Source organism: Nipponia nippon, unplaced genomic scaffold (assembly GCF_047370975.1).
Source record: "Nipponia nippon isolate SJK-2023a ecotype South Korea unplaced genomic scaffold, ASM4737097v1 scaffold_22, whole genome shotgun sequence".
NCBI classification, from domain to species: Eukaryota; Metazoa; Chordata; class Aves; order Pelecaniformes; family Threskiornithidae; genus Nipponia; species Nipponia nippon.
In genome coordinates this window covers 2,657,889-2,677,301 of record NW_028262339.1, presented here as the reverse complement: position 1 = coordinate 2,677,301, position 19,413 = coordinate 2,657,889, and the positions used below count along the sequence as shown (strand labels likewise).

Genomic DNA, 19,413 nt, shown 5'->3' with positions numbered 1-19,413 from the left:
TGGTCCACCAGACTCAAATGGTTGTGACTGCAGTATAAAGTCCAGCTAATGGTGAGGTACCAGCAGCATTCACGAGGGGATCAGTACTGAAGTCAACACTTTAATATCTTTATTACTGACCTGGACAATGGGAAGGAAAGCACTCTCAACAAGTTCACAGATTTTAGCAAATTGGAGGAACAAATGATATACTGGAGGGCATGACTGTCAGAGGGACCTCAGCAGACTAAAGATACAGGTTGACAGGAATCTCATTAAGTTCAAAGGCAAATGCAAAGTCCATTATTCAGGACGGAATAACCCCATACAACAGTACAGAGTGGGGGCTAACTAGCTAGAAAACAGCTCTGCAGAAAAGGTCAAGATGGTCCCACTGGACAAGTTGAACATGAATCAGCAGCACAACCTTGCAGCAAAGGCCAACTGCGTATTGGGCTGCATCAGTAAGCATATAGCCAGCAGGTAAGGGAAGTGATGATTCCCCTGCACTTCGTACTTGTGAGACTGCTTGTTCAGTACAAGAAAACATTGACATACTGAAGTGAGCCAAACTGGGAACCATCATTCACACATTACATACAAGGGGAAATGGAAAGAACTAGGTTTGTCAGTCTTAGAAGGATAAGGGGAGAATCTTCTTGTTGCTTTCTACGAGACAGTGGAGAAAACACTCTTTTCTGAGGGGCACAGTAACAGTAACAGTAATCCTGTTAGGCTAGGTAATACACACAAGTTGCAGCAAAGGAAATTCCAATTAGATATCAAAAAAATTTTGTTCACAATGGGAAGAATCAAACACTGGAACAGGGGAACAGAGAGGCTGTGGAATCTCCAACCAGGAGACATTCAAATCAAATCAAAGCCTAGAGCAATCTGATCTAACTGGATCTGTTTTGAGCAGGGGGTTGGACCAAATTATCTCTAGAGGACCCTTCCAACCTAAATTCCTCTATAACTTTAATAATGCAACAACTTTATTAAAAACAAAGATTCAAGGTGTCTCGAGGCCATGGACACACACTGCTAACTGGAAGAGTTCCACCAGGTGAACAGAAATGAGCATCTTCCATCTTCTCTCCTTTTGTTCTTGCTGCACCGCTTTGCCATTATCTGATCAGAACAGATTTTCATAGCCTGCTTGAGGCAGGCTAGAGTAATTACCTCCTGGGTGATAATAAGCAGCTGGAGACAGGAGAGAGAGTAAAATCTTCAAACTAGCAGTCAGATCCACAAAAGGCTATGGCTTTAGCATTTGTCAGACTACAAATCCATATACTGTGGGTATATGCTCCCCAGGTGGGCTACTCAATCAAGAGGAAAGAGAGGTTACCTCATGAATCAACACCAGGCTGCAGCCTCTAAGAGAAGCTTCAAGTTTCAGCTTGACCAAAGCTTGAAGAAAACATGAGTTGCATGTCAGGCTTGTGCAACTATACAGTCGAACAGACTATCAGATAGCTAACATTATTCATTTATCATTCACTTTGAAGGCAGATACTGAAATCATCATACAATCAACTTGACCACCTTATAGAACTAAATAACTAAGAACTGAAGCAAACTTCTATTGTAACAGGTTCAATGGGATAGGATTCATCTCACACCTCAGCCAATGGAAAATGAAGCATTCAGACAAGTTAAAAAAGAAAGCCTTAAGAACTACACCAAAAAGGAAACATATTGGGATCAACTGCTCTCAGCAGTTGTCTAACCCTCTTCATTTACTAGAAGAGCTCATATAAAAGTTGCTAAGGTCAGGTGATATCAGTCATACCTAGAATTAATATTTTAAAGAACCATTCAAATTAAAAAAAAAAATTTAAAAAATGCATATTTCACTATGATTTCTTTTCACTATGTTCTTTAATCTCAACATCCTTTGGTGGCATTTTGATCTTCTAATTCCCAGAAAGTCAGACTACTTATCTACTCAGGAAATACAACAGGAGAGAAAAGAGACAGTGATCGATAAAGAAAAATAATCAACATTTTATTAGCACTTCAACAATTACCTGGTGTTCCATGGTAAAGCACAATTTTAAAGATAACACTGGTACCTCTGATCCAACATAACTGTATGATTTTTTCCAAATACAAAGGGAAAAAAATCTCCCCTTTTATTTTTTTTAAAGAAAAACTAAGTCTTATATTAGCTACTTATAAGCAGAGACATGTTGCATACTGCAGTTAGATACTTCAAGTTTGACAAGACAAAAATTAACATTTTAGGATGTTAAATCCTTTCAAATCCCTTTTTTGCTTAGTTGTGAGGGAGAGAGAGAGAGAATCATTTCCTAGTCTTTCCCCTTCTCCCATTTCCCTCCTATTTTTTTTGCAGACCTAAAAGAAAAGTTGAATACAATGAAATCAAGAGGCTACACATGCTACATTCAAACATAGCTTCCATGATGTTTTAATTTAAAATTTAATTACAAGTATTTTCCTGCAGTGTACAACATGTTAATGCTTATGTGATAATTTTTATTTCAAATTATATTAAAGAGATTTGCAATAAGGGTAGCTTCTTTCATACACTGTTACATTTCTTAATATATTACCTGCTCAAAGCCTGGGTTTTAAGTGATCTTCACATAAAAACAGAGGTAGCTAAGTGGAAATACTATATTTTATATGAGGTCTCAATACATGGTGTAATAAAAAAAAAAGTTTGTTCTATCAGTCAAGATGGATTAATTTCAAGACTTACTTCATAGTAGTTTGTCTTGCCCAGTTATGAATGCTTTCTAACACAAGTACAGCTATTTATTTAGCCTTTGTCACCATGGACAGTTGCTACATCATTATGGAAACATGATAAATTCATTTTATTAGACAAATATTTGAATTCCACTCAAGTACACTTAAAAACAAAACAGCAATCTATATCACAATTTAATTTAATTCTTTACTGAACTTATGGGAATTTAACAGTGCTTTTAATTAGATTAGGGAGAAGTCAAATAATCAAATCACTGGATTTTAAGTTTGGTATGTTTCTGTGCTGTCCAAACAATAGCTTATTTATCTAGAAAAATTCTAATAAACTCCAGCATCTTAAATATGTTCAAAAGTACCTTTTCCAGCATCATAAAAATGTTAATTCAGAAAGCATCACTAAATTTTAAAGTAGCAAATACAGTTAAAAGTCGAAGTGAACAAAAACTGAAACACTGTGGTCCAAATTCTGTGAACAGATCAGGTATGCAAGGTGTTCTGCCTGTGCCGAACTGGACCATATTTTTCCTCAGACAGTTAAAAAGGCAACAACTGGAAAAGATGGAGAATTTAGCAGCTGCTGAAAACAGTTAAGCAGTGCAAATAAGTGTACATTTCCTTGTCAGGCTTGAAGATGACTTGGTAGGTCCCTGAAATCCTGTGTTTTGTTTTACACAATGTAAGTGGGCACTACAAAAAAGTAGAACTGTATTTTAAAGAAAAATAACTTTCCTAAAGTGTTCCTGATTCACAGCATCCATACAATCCACAAAAGAAACAGTTCCATTTTTTTTTAATAGAGATTTAACAGAATATTATGTTTAGGATCTCAAATCATGTAAGCATCTGTTTGTAATTCTGCTTTAAATTTTGATGAAATAAATAGCTATTTTTGTCCATACTGGCCAAAGAACAGCTTTGATGATAAAACAGAACACAATTTTGGCACAGTAATTTTTAGTGAATTTCCATGACAGAAGTACACAGTTAGGAGGAGGAAGCCAATAACTACTTAAAGATAACAAAGAGTAATTACTTCCTGCTTCTAACAGCTCAACGTTAACCTTAGAAAGCACATTTTTCATTCTTTAATGCATTGCCTCATGGGAGATTTAGTTTGAAGGGCTAATGTGCCAATCCTTTCATAAAAGCCTACATCCCTGACTGAACTACATCTCCTAGGAGTCAATGCAGTCTTCTCCAAATGCCAGCTGCATTACAACAGTAAGAGATTCTTCTAACTCCTGTTTTCCATTACCTCTGTGACAAAACTGTAGTTGCAACCATGAGTGGAATATAAATCAGTATTTAGCTTTGATACGATTCCCTGACTTTGGCCTGTAGGGCATCACAAGTCTTCTTAGCATCTCCCAACAACATGGCAGTATTTGGTTTGTAGAAGATTGGATTGTCCACAGCTGCATAACCAACTCCCAAAGATCTCTTCATTACAATGACCTGCACATAAAGAGTTCATGTTTGACACAGCGAAAACCAACCATCGTTCCCCCTCAAATGAAGATGACACAAAACCAACCTCTACAAACAAAGGGAGAGGAAGAGAGATCCCTGGCCAAAATAGGGTGCTCACTGCTACAAAACTGTATTTCAAATTTTAATATACCAGATAAATTGACATCTGGACCAGTTTCAGAAACGTTATTGTTAAAAACAATATTACATGTCAGATAAAGTGACTGTGGACACTACATCTATTCATATATTGTATTACTTCATACATGGGATTTAAAAAAAAAAAATCCTAAAATACATTTCAGCCCATTTTAGCCATTAAATGTCAAATTAGTTAACCACTACATCTTCAGGAGAGAAACTGTGAAGCTGTACCAACTTTAAACATGTCAACGTTTATTTCTCAAATTGCAACACATAGCTATGGACAAAACACTGATACTTGAATGATTCAGTATAACAACACTGAACTCCAAAAAAAAATGCACAAAGGGTGCAAAGGAACAGTTAACCCGTAGAAGAACTGAGGCTAAGATTGGGTTCAGAACAAGAGATCAAAGATTTCATATCAAGGAAACTTGATGTGAACAGAACATCATTTGTTCTAATCACATTTTTTGAGCAGAAGTACTTTCATTGGTCTTTTTCACTGCAGTCACCATTAGTCTCACTAAAGCACTTGCTGATGATTATAAAATCATGAATCACTACATCACACTTGCAGAGCACTGACTGTTTTGTTGGACACCTTGCAGAAAAGCTTCTCATGGAAACCAGAAGAGTATAATCTTGTTAGCTTCTCCTATAAACCATGTTTTTAAAAGCATGCTATCTATAGGTAGGTGCTAACACAACCCTGTTAATCTCACCTGTTTGGACTTCCAGACCTCAAGAACTGGCATTCCAGCTATGATAGAATTCGGATCTTCCTGAGCTGCTGAATTAACTGTATCATTTGCACCAATTACAAGGACCAAGTCAGTTTCTGCAGCAAGAAAATAAAACTGATGAAAAATTATCCAAAACCTGAACACTGAGGCTGATGTACATTTGTATGTTAAATCTGATCTTTAGAGGCAGAAGAATCCTTTATGGTAAGCACTCTACAAACATTTATGGGGACTTAATTCACAAATATTTAACAAACTTATCAAGGCAAGTTATACGTGAGAGTCCAAGTGTGCTACCAACTACCCCCAGCAAACTGCAAGCATCTAGAACCCCATTTCAAGGGGCTCATTAGGCCACTCTGCGACACAAAGTTCGATCATTTGATATTTAAATGTGGTTTCATACACACACAGTATCAGCACTTTCAAATGTCTCCGTGCCTAGCTTTTCCTTTGAATATTCTTTAGAAAAACCTTTTATTAGAAAAACTTTCTTATTTTTAAATAAAGATGTAGGAAAACAAGACGTTGTCTGTACATTGCTATACTGCTTTGCAAAATATAACAGGGTCAAATCATCCACAGCACCTGACCTAAAGAAATAACAATATTTTCCTGTATGGAGCAGTAACAGTGATAAAAAAAAGACACAGCATTTGTCATTTATTTCACAGCTACAAGCAATTAAAAAAAGTTCTCTTGGTTCTGAAAGAAACAAGTTTCACAGGCCTATTTATCCCTCTCCCTTCAATACCTACTCTTTTCCGTACTCCTGCATCCAATATTTCCCTTTGCTTTAACCTGTCTGTACTCTCTGCTTCTCAGTTTTCTGCTTTTGAGTCAGGCCATTTCTTGTGTTCCTCTGTGCTCACTTGCCATCAGCTAGGAGAGCACTCAGATTGCAAGAGAAAGACCTCTGCTCCTCTACAGTGGTATCAGAACAGGCACAAAGAGAAACTGAATGGCCTAAGATTTTCTATTTTTAAAATCCTTGTGTGGTGTAAAACCAGAAGAATCAAATAAAAATTGACAAGATCAAATCCAATCTACTAGAAACTTATAGCTCGCATGCTAACCTGGGAAGTCTTCGTTGATCTCATCCATTTCCAGTACAATATCATAGGGAACACCAGCTTCTGCTAGGAGTACGTTCAGCTGACCAGGCATACGGCCAGCCACAGGGTGAATACCAAACCTAACAGGAAAAATTCCAAGTCCATTAATAAGTACTGACTACTCTGTTTTATATAACAAAATTGCCACCTGTGACCTACAAAGCTGAGAAGTTTAAGCACACATACGAATTAATAAAAAGAAACAGTTAAATCTTAACAATATTGTAAGTACTTTTCCAGTGTCGCAGGTAACTGAGTGGGTGGGAAAGGGAACAAGGCCCATAGATTTGACTCTTCACCTGGAGAGCAGCTGTTCCTTTTTTGGAAAGTTAAAAGTATGACTGATGCAACAGGTATGCAAAAGAATATGCTCAATTCCCAGTAAAACTAAACAAAAACTAGGAGTACATTTTCAATCCCTCCATCGTAAGAAAACTCTTTCAGAATGTCGTTGCACCTGCAAAGCAGCTTTGGAGAGCCTACTGCAATAAAAATGGCAAGGATGCTTCTAGTGACAACGTGGAAGGAACTAGTAGCCAGAAATGCCTGAAAACACATCACTGCAGGATGGACCAACAGAGTAAATTTTCCCCCCAGCAAAGCTTATACCAACAAGCTCAGTGGGTTTTCTTCAATGACTTTTTAAAGTAATAGGACTATTTTACCATTTTGTCTGGCTACAATCATCAGCCCCATCCATATCACGCACAGCAAGCATTCACGTCCACCTTCCAAGCAGTACCATATTTAAAACCTTGTGACAGATATCTTTGTTTCTTTATGAATAAGCCCATTTGCTGCAAAAGTATCACCCACGTTAATATGCTTTGCAGGTCCCTTACATCACTGAAAAGCGAAAGCACCACAGAGTAAGTAAACTGGCTACAACAGAACACTCTTCCTGAAAAGGCCAAAAGTGTGCAGCCTTCCTGAAGCAAAAGCACTCCTAGACCTAGAAATGCACTTGGCAAATGACCTTATTGACTCAGATATCTCTAGAATATGCATGGTTATCACAGCCTAACACTCCAATCGAACAGAAAAATTAGCAGGTACTCTACTTCAAGCACAAGACAATGCTTTGCTGAATTAGGTTAACATGCCACTTTCTTCTCATGATTGATCTTAGGAAGAGAAAAAAAAATGCGGGGGAGTGAGAAGGTAGAGAGCTAAGAAGCTATACCAGTTTAAGCATAACAACTTAACAAACGTTTTCAGAACAGCTCAAAACCAACTTACAGAAAATACACTGCTTATGAGTTACTAAAAATTCACAGACACACAGGGTGTCAGCAGGGGGGTGTTAAGGCACGAGTGCAGGTCTGTAAGAGTGAAAACCTGACAAAATTCAGAACAGAGGTGTTAAATTGGTTTAGCTGCAACTCCCAAAGACGCATTTTGGTGAGAAGCAAATCTATTTCTTGTGGGCAGACAGTACTCTTCTGCTCATCTACTGGCCCTGAATAAAACAGGCACATCATGCCTGCTCTCCTGTGCATTTTCTGTCTTTCCAGCTCTGGAGCTATTGTTGGAGACATGCGAGAAACAAAACAAAGGATATTACTCAGCCTCTGAAGATAGTTAATAAGACACGGCCCTGGGAGAAGGAACAGGATGGCACCATAGAACAGGCAGACTAAAAAATACTAGAGAGAAGCGCAAAGGGAACAAAACCACTGATAAGACCAAGAAGAATAACTTGAACTACAAGTGAACTATCGTAATTAACATAGTAAAAACCGGCCCTCAGGCAAGGAAACCCCCTACCAACAAAACCCCTTCCTCAGGGAGCATGCGCAATAAAAAGGGAGGATACTGTAACTTTAAATGAAAACGAGGCATCGGAAGAACCAATGGGAACAAGGGTGACTAAAGCGTAACTGTTGCTCGGAGTGTATAAATGTTAACCGTGTGTTAGCCAAGGTGTGCTAGCTTTGTAGAGTTACCACCTAGCACCCATCTCTGCGCAGACATGGAATAAACAACTATCTCGACTCTGTGTGTTATTCAGCTCTTTACACACCAGGTGAAGAACCCTGTTTTGGGACAACACTATCACCAAATGTAATGCTGACACAAGCACACCAGAAATGCCTCAGATGACTGTTGTATAGGGCTGAATCTAAATGTTTAATAAGGAATTCTACGTGTATTTTGCAATAGACAGAAAATACCCAAGAGAAAACTAAATACTTGGATTTCTGAACAGAAATTTCTAAGCAGAAACCCAAGTGAGTCAGGAATGCAATAAAAGAACTTCAGACTTCTTCAGAAAGGAGTGAAAGACTGATAAATCAACTTGCCATGACAGAGGAATTGTCACATATTTTTATTTTCAACTCCACTGCAATGGAAGTGGACCATCAGTGATGTGTTATCCACAAGTCACAGTCCAATCAATACAGATCACTTGTTAATCACTTGGTCAGTCGCCGAGGCGAGCTGCTCCGGAGACGGCCCGATCGGCAGCGGAGCAGAAGATCTTGGCGTACAGGGGTGTTTCCCGATGCAGGGAAACACCAGGGCAGAAGGAGAGACCTGCCAGGAGCCGGCAGCTCTCGGGAGAGCCGCTGAGGAGGCCTGGGCGTTGCCAGAGTAACCGCGGCCACCCCCACACCTATAAAAAAACAGCCTAGGGAGCGCTGCAAACAGAGTGGGCAAACAGAGCGTGGCATGATAGCCAGGGCGTGGCACGTCGGTTTGTGCAGGAAGGGCGTCGTCACCCTACCAGCTCAAGAGGTGAGTTCAATTGGTGGTCATCATCCTCTCAGAAGGAGCTTAGCTATGGTATCCACTCGGCAGAAAGCTGTGTCCTTTGTACTCACCAGAACGGATGTGGCTACCCAGACAGAGCTCCCACAAAAACATGCAGCCACCCAGGTCTCAGGCTGCAGGGCATGCCAGAGCCTTTCACTGGTAACGGATGGCAGTAGTGAAAACAGCTGTGTGAGGTGTGACCAAGTAGATGATCCGCTCATCTTGGTGGCAGAGCTACGAGAGGAAGTAGAAAGGTTAAGGAGCATCAGGGAGTCTGAGAAAGAGATAGACCAGTGGAACCATGCTCTGCCCTCCCTGAGACAGAAACAGGAACAGCCACCGAAAAAAAACACAAGATCAAGGGGATCCTGTATCCTCTCCCCACCAGGCAGAAGGCAGAAGGCAGTAGCTTAAAGGAAAGGAGTGACTGGAAGCAAGTCCACGCTCAGGGCAGCAGGCAAACCCCTTCCTTGCCTACCTTGCCTTCCCAGGTGCCTCTGTACAACAGGTATGAGGCTCTAGATGTGGAAGGCCAGTCAATGGATGATGTGGGTGACGGTCCATCTACAGCAGAGGTGTTGTCAAGGTCAGAAAGGCCTACCCCCCCCCGCCCCCCATATCACGACCACCTCCACAAGGAAGAAAAGACAGGTTATAGTTGTAGGTGACTCCCTTCTGAGGGGAACAGAGGGTCCAATATGCCGGACAGACCCTCCTCTTAGGGAAGTCTGCTGCCTCCCTGGGGCCCAGGTTAAGGACATCACTAGGAAACTTCCTAACCTGGTACGGCCCTCGGACTATTACCCATTATTGCTCTTCCATGTGGGTGGTGATGAAGCCGCAATGCATAGTCCAAGGGCTAGAGACTTCAGGGCCTTGGGACAGTTGGTAAGGGAATCTGGAGCACAGGTAATTTTTTCAGTGACATTGGAAGAAACAGATAGACCCAGTCTACTAATACATGGCTCCATGGCTGGTGTCACCGCCAGAAGAATTTTGGGATTTTCAATAACAGGATGGTCTACATGGCACCAGGCCTGTTGGCATCAGATGGGATTCACCTTTCTCAAAGGGGGAAGAAGGTCTTTGCTCACAAGCTAGCAGGGCTCGTTGACAGAGCTTTAAACTAGACTTGAAGGGGGACAATATCAGACTCGCCCGTGGCAAGCCAAGGGACAACACGCCAAGGTTAGAGGGACAGGGTGCTAGCAAGGGCCCTCAGCCTGTTGCTCTGAGACTTGCTGGGTACACTGGAGCACACTTGAAGTCTTACAGAGAGGAGCCAGGGGCTCCTGAGGTAATAGGAGCCAACAGGGAAACACCGGTGAAATACCTCAAAGGAATTAAGGGGTGTTCCTCTAAAAAGGTGACATGGCTGACAGCCCAGCTGAAGTGCCCCTACACCAATGCACGCAGCACGGGCAACAAACAGGAGGAGTTGGAAGCCACCGTGCTGCTAGAAAGCTACCACCTAGTTGCCATTACTGAAACTTGGTGGGACGAATCCCGTGACTGGAGTGCGGCTATTGATGGCTACAGGCTGTTCAGAAGGGACAGGCGAGGAAGGAGGGGCAGAGGGGTTGCCCTCTATGTCAAGAAATGGATAGATTGTGAAGAGCTGTCTCTGAAGAATAGCCACGAGCAGGTTGAAAGCTTATGGGTAAGAATTAGAGACCGAGGCAACAAAGGGAACCTTGTGGTTGGTGTTTACTACAGGCTGCCTGATCAAGGGGAGCCTATTGACAAAGCCTTCTTACTCCAGCTACAGGAAGCATCGCGCTCGCAGGCTCTCATCCTGCTGGGGGACTTCAACCACCCCGACATCTGCTGGAAAAGTAGCACGGCGAGCTGTAGGCAATCCAGGAGACTCCTGGAGTGCATGGAGGATAACTTCTTAAGCCATGTAATAGACAGCCCTACCAGAGGGGATGCGATACTGGACCTGATGGTCACCAACGCAAGTGAGCTAATCGGTGACGTCAAGACTGGAGGCAGCCTGGGCTGCAGTGATCATGCACTGGTGGAGTTTGCAGTCCTGAGGGATATGGGACAGGCAAAGAGTAAAGTCAGGACCCTGAATTTTGGGAAAGCAAACTTCCAGCTGTTCAAGGAGTTAGTCAATAGGACCCCCTGGGAAACTTCCCTCAGGGACAAAGGAGCAGAACAGAGCTGGCAGATCTTTAAGGATGCTTTCCATAGAGTGCAACAGCTCTTGATCCCCAGGTGTAAGAAATCAGGAAAGGATGGCAAGAGACTGGCATGGATGAGTCAAGACCTGCTGCTCAAACTAAAGAGCAAGAAGGAAATGCACAGGCAGAGGAAGCAGGGACAGGTATCCTGGGAAGAGAACAGGGACATTGCCCGGTTGTGTAGGGATGGGGTCAGGAAGGCCAAGGCGCACCTGGAGCTGAACTTGGCAAGGGAGGCAAAGGATAATAAGAAGGGCTTCTATAGGTATGTCAGCCAGAAAAGGAAGGTCAAAGAAAGTGTACCCCCCCCGATGAACACAACTGGCAAACTGGTAACAACGGACGAGAAGGCGGCTGAGGTACTCAACAACTTTTTTGCCTCGGTCTTAACTGGTAACCTCTCTTCCCACACCTCTCGAGTGGATGGACCACAAGACAGGGACTGGGGGAGCAAAGTCCCTCCCGCTGTAAGAGAAGATCAGGTTCGAGACCACCTGAGGTGAGGAACCTGAACGTACATTAAGTCTATGGGAGGTAAGACAGGGAGGTAATTCAAGACAGCCAGCACGGCTTCACCAAGGGCAAGTCTTGCCTGACCAACCTAGTGGCCTTCTATGACGGAGTGACTGCATCAGTGGACAAGGGAAGAGCTGCGAATGTCATCTACCTGGACTTCTGCAAGGCCTTTAACACGGTCCCCCACAACATCCTTCTCTCTAAATTGGAGAGATATGGATTTGATGGGTGGACTGTTCGGTGGATAAGGAATTGGCTGGATCCAGAGGGTAGTGGTCAACAGCTCAATGTCCGGATGGAGATCAGTGACGAGCGGGGGCCCTCAGGGGTCAGTATTGGGACCAGTACTGTTTAATATCCTCATCAATGACATAGTGGGATCGAGTGCACCCTCAGCAAGTTTGCAGATGACACCAAGCTGAGCGGTGTGGTTGACACGCCTGAGGGATGGGATGCCATCCAGAGGGACCTGGACAAGCTCGAGAAGCAGGCCCATGTGAACCTCATGAGGTTCAACAAGGCCAAGTGCAAGGTCCTGCACCTGGGTCAGGGCAACCCCTGGTATCAATACAGGCTAGGGGATGAAGGCATTGAGAGCAGCCCTACAGAGAAGGACTTGGGGTTACCGGCAAATGAAAAACTGGATGCGAGCAGGCAACGTGCACTCGCAGCCCAGAAAGCCAACCGTATCCTGGGCTGCATCAAAAGAAGCGTGGCCAGCAGGTCAAGGGAGGTGATTCTGCCCCTCTACTCTGCTCTCCTGAGACCCCACCTGGAGTACTGCATCCAGCTCTGGAGTCCTCGGTACAAGAAAGACACGGACCTGTTGGAGCAGGTCCAGAGGAGGGCCACAAAAATGATCAGAGGGATGGAACACCTCTCCTATGAGGAGAGGCTGAGAGAGCTGGGGTTCTTCAGCCTGGAGCAGAGAAGGCTCCAAGGAGGCCTTATTGCGGCCTTCCAATACTTAAAGAGGGCTTATAAAGAAAGATGGGGACAGACTTTTTAGTAGGGCCTGTAGTGATAGGACAAGGGGTAATGGTTTTAAACTAAAAGAGGGTAGATTCAGACTCGATATAAGGAAGAAATTTTTTTATGATGGGGGTGGTGAAACACTGGAACAGGTTGCCCAGAGAGGTGGTAGATGACCCATCCCTGGAAACATTCAAGGTCAGGTTGGACGGGGCTCTGAGCAACCTGATCTAGTGGAAGATGTCCCTGCTCATTGCAGGGGGTTGGACTAGATGACCTTTAAAGGTCCCTTCCAACCCAAACCATTCTATGATTCTATGATTCTATCATTTGTTGGGTAGTATACAACAATTATAAGAACTAGGCCTTCCATAGTATCTTACTAGGTCCAAATTGATGTTTTTATTAACAGGGAAAGTGATTTTTATGTAAAAACAGTGAATATTGCTAAATGACAATGTACTTACTTATCATTTACAAAGTGAAACACTTAAAAGCCATGAAATGAATAAAGGACATCTGAAATCTTACACTTGCCACATAATAAAAGAAAATACACTGACCTCTATTGTAATGGTACCCTAGAATGTCACACTCATACATTTGTTCTCAAAGCTTCTCTCTGAGACAAGGACATATAATTTTCAATCAGTGGGAAACTGAGACAGAAAGCAACAGATTTGGAAAGACACCGAACTTTGTAGACCCAGTGGAGATACATGATCGCTCTTAGCTTCTACGCCAGAGGGGGTCCCTGAAGTCCCATAAAGTTATATTTGCAGCCCGTAGTAGTGCAAGCAAGAGGGTGATAAATACACTTGTGCTCCCTGATTGAGCTCCATGTGCATGTTCCTGGAAGCAGAACATACGTAGCTCAGAGACACACAACCACACCATTAGGCAACAGCTCAGGATAGTCCCAGGCCCCGTAATTTTGGGATTCACTCAATAAAAGTCTCACAACCAGCTTACACAACGTTTACCGTATGATGCTGTGGTAAGGACAAGGGTAGCGTGGACCCAAAGCATCCTGCCACACCACTGTGTCTCCCAAAAGCCTGGCAGCTGAACTCAGGCACGTGGCCAAACACTCCCTCGGTCATACTGAGAAACAAGAAGTCGCATGAAAAACTGAGCACAAGGCCAGGAAAGCTATGACAAAAATTGGCTTGCAGATTGCCAGTTGGTTTGACTATAACCTCGCCTCAGAAGTTTCCCAACATGCCCTATCCCACTTAGCTTGTGAGATTTGGCAAGATCCCAAAAGAAGGTGGTATGTCCATAGTCATTTTAAGGTCTAATCAAGCGATATTAGTTTCTTCACAAGAAGATTTGGACTAGAGACGTAATCGCAGAAGACTTCAAACTAACGTTTGCAAGAAGACAAATGTCTCCATGTTAATCCCAGAAACAATAACAACAAGAAAATGCCTTTGTCAGTTGTTTCCAAGTGTTTTTTTGACCTCTCAGTCCTGGAGATTATGAATTTCAGATGGATGTACTGGATGCCAAATATATTAACTCAAATAATCAGTGCCCTGGGGACCCACTCTCTGGCAGACTGAATTCATCAACAGAATGTGCTGTAGAACCTGATTTGGGCACGCATTAATATGAAATCAAGCCCAGGGGAAAGAATATTAGAATTCACCTTAAATATTTTATGGACTAAATTCATGGTTATATGTTATTTTTCTGGCTACAGTACTGCTATCATCGGATTCGAGGAACATTTTGTGCCCTCTTTCTTCTGAAAGGAATGAAAAGTGGGTGAGAAACCATATTTTCCACTAGGACGAGCTACTGAAGAGACGGTACATCAGCTGGAAAGATAAATGGAGCTGTCTGTCCGCCTACATTTATGGGGAAACTCTGCAGGGTAATATGCTGGGGTACGTTAAGTCTCCACCATCTGCAAAGAAACAGCTCCAGCTCACATCCATGGTGAAATAAGGCCCAGAAGAGCAAGGAAAACATATATCGTAGTTTCTCAGAGAGGATGATTTGGGCAGAGGAGGGAGAAGACAGGCCACTAAGGAACAGGTCTCCATTGAACACACTTCTCTGCTAAAGCATTGTGCACATTGTTTTCTGGGGCATAACGAAACTTCCCATTTGGTGTTTTTCTAGATGGTACTGATAAATTGTTCTTGCCCACAGAAGATTTCCCTGATTAGGGAGAGTCCTCAGTTCAGCCTTTCTAGATGCTTTGGTTATATTCACAACAGGCCCAGGACTGTTTGCTGGCCCTGAGGCCAACTGGCCACACACAGAGCACATTGCTTGCGTCCCCTTCCCTGTCCACCCATGAAACCAAGGTAGCAGCATCCAAACCAACTCCTGGGAATGGCCCCTGGATGATCTGAGTCAGGGCCAGGTCTTGTCAGTGAAAGTACCAGTTGGTTTGGGCCACAGCCAGGAACTACACGAGCAGTTTTACTAATATAGCTATATATCTTACTAACATAGCTATAGCCACTTAGAGCAAACTTGGATAAAATGAATGCAAACCAGATCTACTTAAGACCTTGATGCTTATGAGAACAGTACTGCCCCCCTTAGAGTAAGATAAAAAAATCCCTCTAACCATAAGGTAGGACCACAGGAATGGACTGTCTTTAAAACCTTTTTCTGAGTCTGAAGCAAAATTCCTTCCAGATTATTTTGTTTCTAACAGCAAGAGAAATACACATCTTTAAAACTCAAGTTTCTATGTTCACAGAAGTGAAATATTATGGGCATCATAAATTTTATGACATTAAAACATATAAACCTGTTTTCATATTGAGTGTGGATTGTGCCCAAGTGCCAAGTATACATTCCAATGAATATTTTTATAAAACCAGTTATTTCAGCAGATATGAATTATCAACATTTGAGAGTTTGTCCTGGTTTCAGCTGGGATAGAGTTAATTTTCTTCCTAGTAGCGGGTTGTCGTGGGTTAACCCCAGCCAGCAACTAAGCACCACACAGCCGTTTGCTCACTCCCCCACCGGTGGGATGGGGGAGAGAATTGGAAGGGTAAAAGGGGAAAACTCGTGGGTTGAGATAAGAACAGTTTCATAATTGAAGTAAAATAAAAATAGAACAGTAGTAATAATAATAGTAATAACAATAATAAAAACAAATAATAATAATACAATAGTAATACAAAGCAAGTGATACACTGTACAATTTCTCACCACCCACCGACCGATGCCCAGCACATCCCCGGGGCAGTGATCCCTGCCCCCCTGCCAACTCCCCCCAGTTTATATACTGAGCATGATGCCATACGGTATGGAATAGCCCTTTGGCCAGTCTGGGTCAGCCCCCCTGGCTGTGCCCCCTCCCAGCTTCTCACTACTTAGCAACTACTTAGCAGCTACTTAGCAGCTACCAAAGTATCAGTGTATCATCGACATTGTTCTCATCCTAAACCCAAAACCAAGAAGAAATTTAACTCTATCCCAGCTGAAACCAGGACACTGCTATAGTGCTGTGTTTTGGATTTAGGATGAGAATAATGTTGATAACACACTGGTGTTTTGGTTGTTGCCGAGTAGTGCTCACACTGGTCAAGGACTTTTCAGCTTCCCATGCTCTGCCGGGTGCACAGGGGGCTGGGAGGGAGCACAGCCAGGGGGGCTGACCCAGACTGGCCAAAGGGCTATTCCATACCGTATGGCATCATGCTCAGTATATGAGCTGGGAAAAGAAGAAGGAAGAGGGGGGACGTTCGGAGTGATGGCGTTTGTCTTCCCAGGTGGCCGTTGCACGTGATGGAGCCCTGCTTTCCTGGGGATGGCTGGGTGCCTGCCTGCCGATGGGAAGTAGTGAATGCATTCCTTGCTTTGCTCTGCTTGCGTGCACGGCTTTTGCTTTACCTATTGAACTGTCTTTATCTCAACATACCTCCATTACTCATTTTTATATGAAGTTATCAGACTATTTAAATTAATATTTGTTATTATTTGTCAAGCGTCAACAACCCATTTTGCATTATGCAAAATAAAACTTGAAGACAATCCACTCCCTGAGGAGACTTCAGTCAAAATGTTGGATATTCTCATGCTACATAGATTCTTACAGGGAACCAGATCATCCAAGCAGATACAGCAAATACACAAAACAAAATACTCGTGAGGTTTCTATTAAATACTATATACAATCTTATTTCCAGGGCTGGAAAACCAAAATTTAAGCTGCCAAGAGAATGAATTTCACCTTTGACATCACCATTCCTGGCAAGATGCAAAGAAAGAAAAGAAAGGGACAAGTGATCTTAATTCAGGAAGAGATTGTTAAGAGAACTGCTCCAGGAAGCAGATACACCAGCAAACACCCTCATTTCTCATGTATGCATGCACAAATACATCTAAAAAGCAATTCTGTATGCAAAATTGCAACATTCTGGGCAAACATTAACAAGTAATTGCTGCTAAACCCTACAACAACCCTGCTGTTATCCATCACAATATATGCTGTAAAACACTGAAGACTTACATGCAACTTTTCCATGAACTTGGAAAAATAGTGGAAGAAAAGCAAAACAAAAAAAAAAATCACCACTAATTGCTGGAGTATTGATTCCAAAGGTAAGTTACCATCTGATTGAAAAACACATGGAAATCAGAAAATGAGTCTGACTAACAAGCATCTGTCCAAATATCTTGTTTCAAATGAAAACTGAACCTTGACTAATTTTAAAATATTAAATTACCATAATTAGAAAATAGTTTCCCAAAAAATCAGCAAGGGAGGCATGATGTTAGCATACCAGTACTTTCGATACCTATAAAGTCTATGAAAAACTGAAGGAGGAAAGGACTTGAGCCAATACTGGCACCTAAGAATTATCTCTACTTTTTGGAGTAGCACTCCAGCAGAATAAGTCCATGGGACTGGACATGTGCACTCCAATAATCCTTCCATGCAATACTCAAAGAACTCTAACAACAGTATTGCTTGCAATAGCAAAAATTTATGGGAACCTGATAAGGGTAGGTCTAAAATGCTTAAGGGATTGGAGTATTTGTTATGAGAAGAGAGGCTGAGAGCTGGGATTCTTCAGCCTGGAGAAGAGAAGGCTCAGGGAAATCTTATCACTGTGTATAAATACTGATGGAGGGGAATAAAGACGACAGAGCCAGATTCTTCTCAGTGGTATCCAATGAACAGACAAGAGAGAATGGTCACAAATTTAAATATAAGAAAAACCCGTTTTACTTTAAGGGTGATTGAACATTGGAACAGATTGCCCAGAGAGGCTGTCAAGTCTCCATCCCTGGAGACTGAATATTCAAAACCCAACTGGACAAGATCCTAAGCAACCTGCTATAGTTGACTCTGCTTTGAGCAAGGGGGCTGGCTGAACTAGACAGTCTCCAGAGATCTCGTAACTTCAACCATTCTGTGAAGATTCAGGTTACATTAAAATAGTGACAAAAGTTTACATCTTCAGACCTTCCTGTGTTCACTGGCTGCTTTCTAAACAAATCAAACTTCAGAAACCTTAAAAGCATGGTGTGAGAGAAGGTACTACAGCCCTAATGCTTGGAAGAGGCAAAGGGAAATCGGTCAGTATATCCTGTGGAAGCTAAAATCCTGCTGCTAACATAAGATCACATGGATTGACTTATGAGGATTTCGAGGAATGTAACAGATAGGAGATCTACTTTTAAACAGAGACACTGTGTGCAGCACATCAGTCCAAACACAGGAGCTCTTGAGCATCTGCAAGACACCTCTCATCAACACACACTGAATGTCTTTAGCTATCCCAGAGTGCAGAAGGGGTTAGTGGAAGAGTAAAAAGGTAATGTAGACTGTGGATTTTTAACCAAAGGAGGGCATCTAACGTTACAGCGTGGTTAAATTTTTTCCAGCATTGTTTCAAACATGCCAGTCAGAATTGGATGTTACTGTCCAATTTTTTTGTGGGGTGGTGATTTTTTTGTTTGGTTGGGTTTTTTTCGTTTTATTGGGTTGGGTGGTTTTTTTTTCATTGGTTGGGGGTTTTTTTAGGTTGGGGGTGGTGGTTGTGGTTTTGTTTTGGGTTTTTTTTTTTGTTGCTATTAATGCAAGTCAGTTATCCCAAGAAAGAAATAAGTCCTGTGTTCTTGGTGCAGAGGCTGCTACCTGATCTACTCTTCCATTTCATACCAGACTGACCCCAGCAAACACTTTCTCCATACTGCAAGGAGGCCCTCATTTCCTGCCTAGAATCCTCAACTCTTCCCATCGCACCCTTTTAACTATTCCCGAACAGTTTCACAAGCGGAGAGGTCAATTTCCTTAGGAAATTAGGACTTAAAAAAAATAATAAAGCTACTTTAGCCTAGTAAACAATTCCCCTTAACAGAGGTTTCTCTAGGAAGCAATTCAAAGTACTTAAGTTAGGCCTGTTCTCTCTCCCCACTGACTAACAAGCATAGAGGAAAAACTATTCTCCCTGCACTGAAGTCAGCTGTTGCGATTACTCTGCACAGTAACAATTTTCAACAGAGCGACTGCTTTCAGAGTTCTCCAAACTCCGCCTTTAGAAAAGGCTGCTAACTATTCTCTTGAACAGAATACAAAACCAAAAAGAATACAAAAAGCTACACTGAAATTTTATTTTTCAAGAAACTTCACTGCTTTTTTGTAGAAAAGACTAGAGCATTCTTCCAGCTAGTATTTCTGAGAGAGATCAGTATAAGAATGACTGCTGAAAGAAAAGTTAAACCAAAATACAGATTTGTGGGAAATTTTAATGAATGAGGAAAAAAAAAAAAAAAAAAAGGTAATACTTTTCATCAAGTAAA

The 19,413-nt window shown here is 42.2% G+C and overlaps 1 protein-coding gene across 8 annotated transcripts in view; it reads right to left on the bottom strand.

Moving 5' to 3' along the window:
• LOC104013860 (NAD(P) transhydrogenase, mitochondrial-like) overlaps nucleotides 1–19,413 on the bottom strand; it is a 97,165-nt gene that overhangs the window by 35,931 nt on the left and 41,821 nt on the right. For 5 of the 8 annotated variants that reach the window (XM_087760359.1, XM_087760358.1, XM_087760361.1 and 2 more), the window contains 3 exons: nucleotides 6,155–6,273; nucleotides 5,058–5,173; nucleotides 1,966–4,173 (listed from right to left, as the gene is read on the bottom strand). The exons of 1 other annotated variant lie outside the window; for it this stretch is intronic. In XM_087760359.1, coding sequence (XP_087616485.1) covers nucleotides 4,024–4,173; nucleotides 5,058–5,173; nucleotides 6,155–6,273 — 385 coding nt within the window. In that variant the 3' untranslated portion in view covers nucleotides 1,966–4,023. Of the gene's footprint in view, nucleotides 1–1,965; nucleotides 4,174–5,057; nucleotides 5,174–6,154; nucleotides 6,274–8,038; nucleotides 9,185–19,413 lie in introns of those variants that run through there. 2 more of the 8 variants (XR_015705360.1, XM_087760362.1) reach the window with 2 other exon arrangements.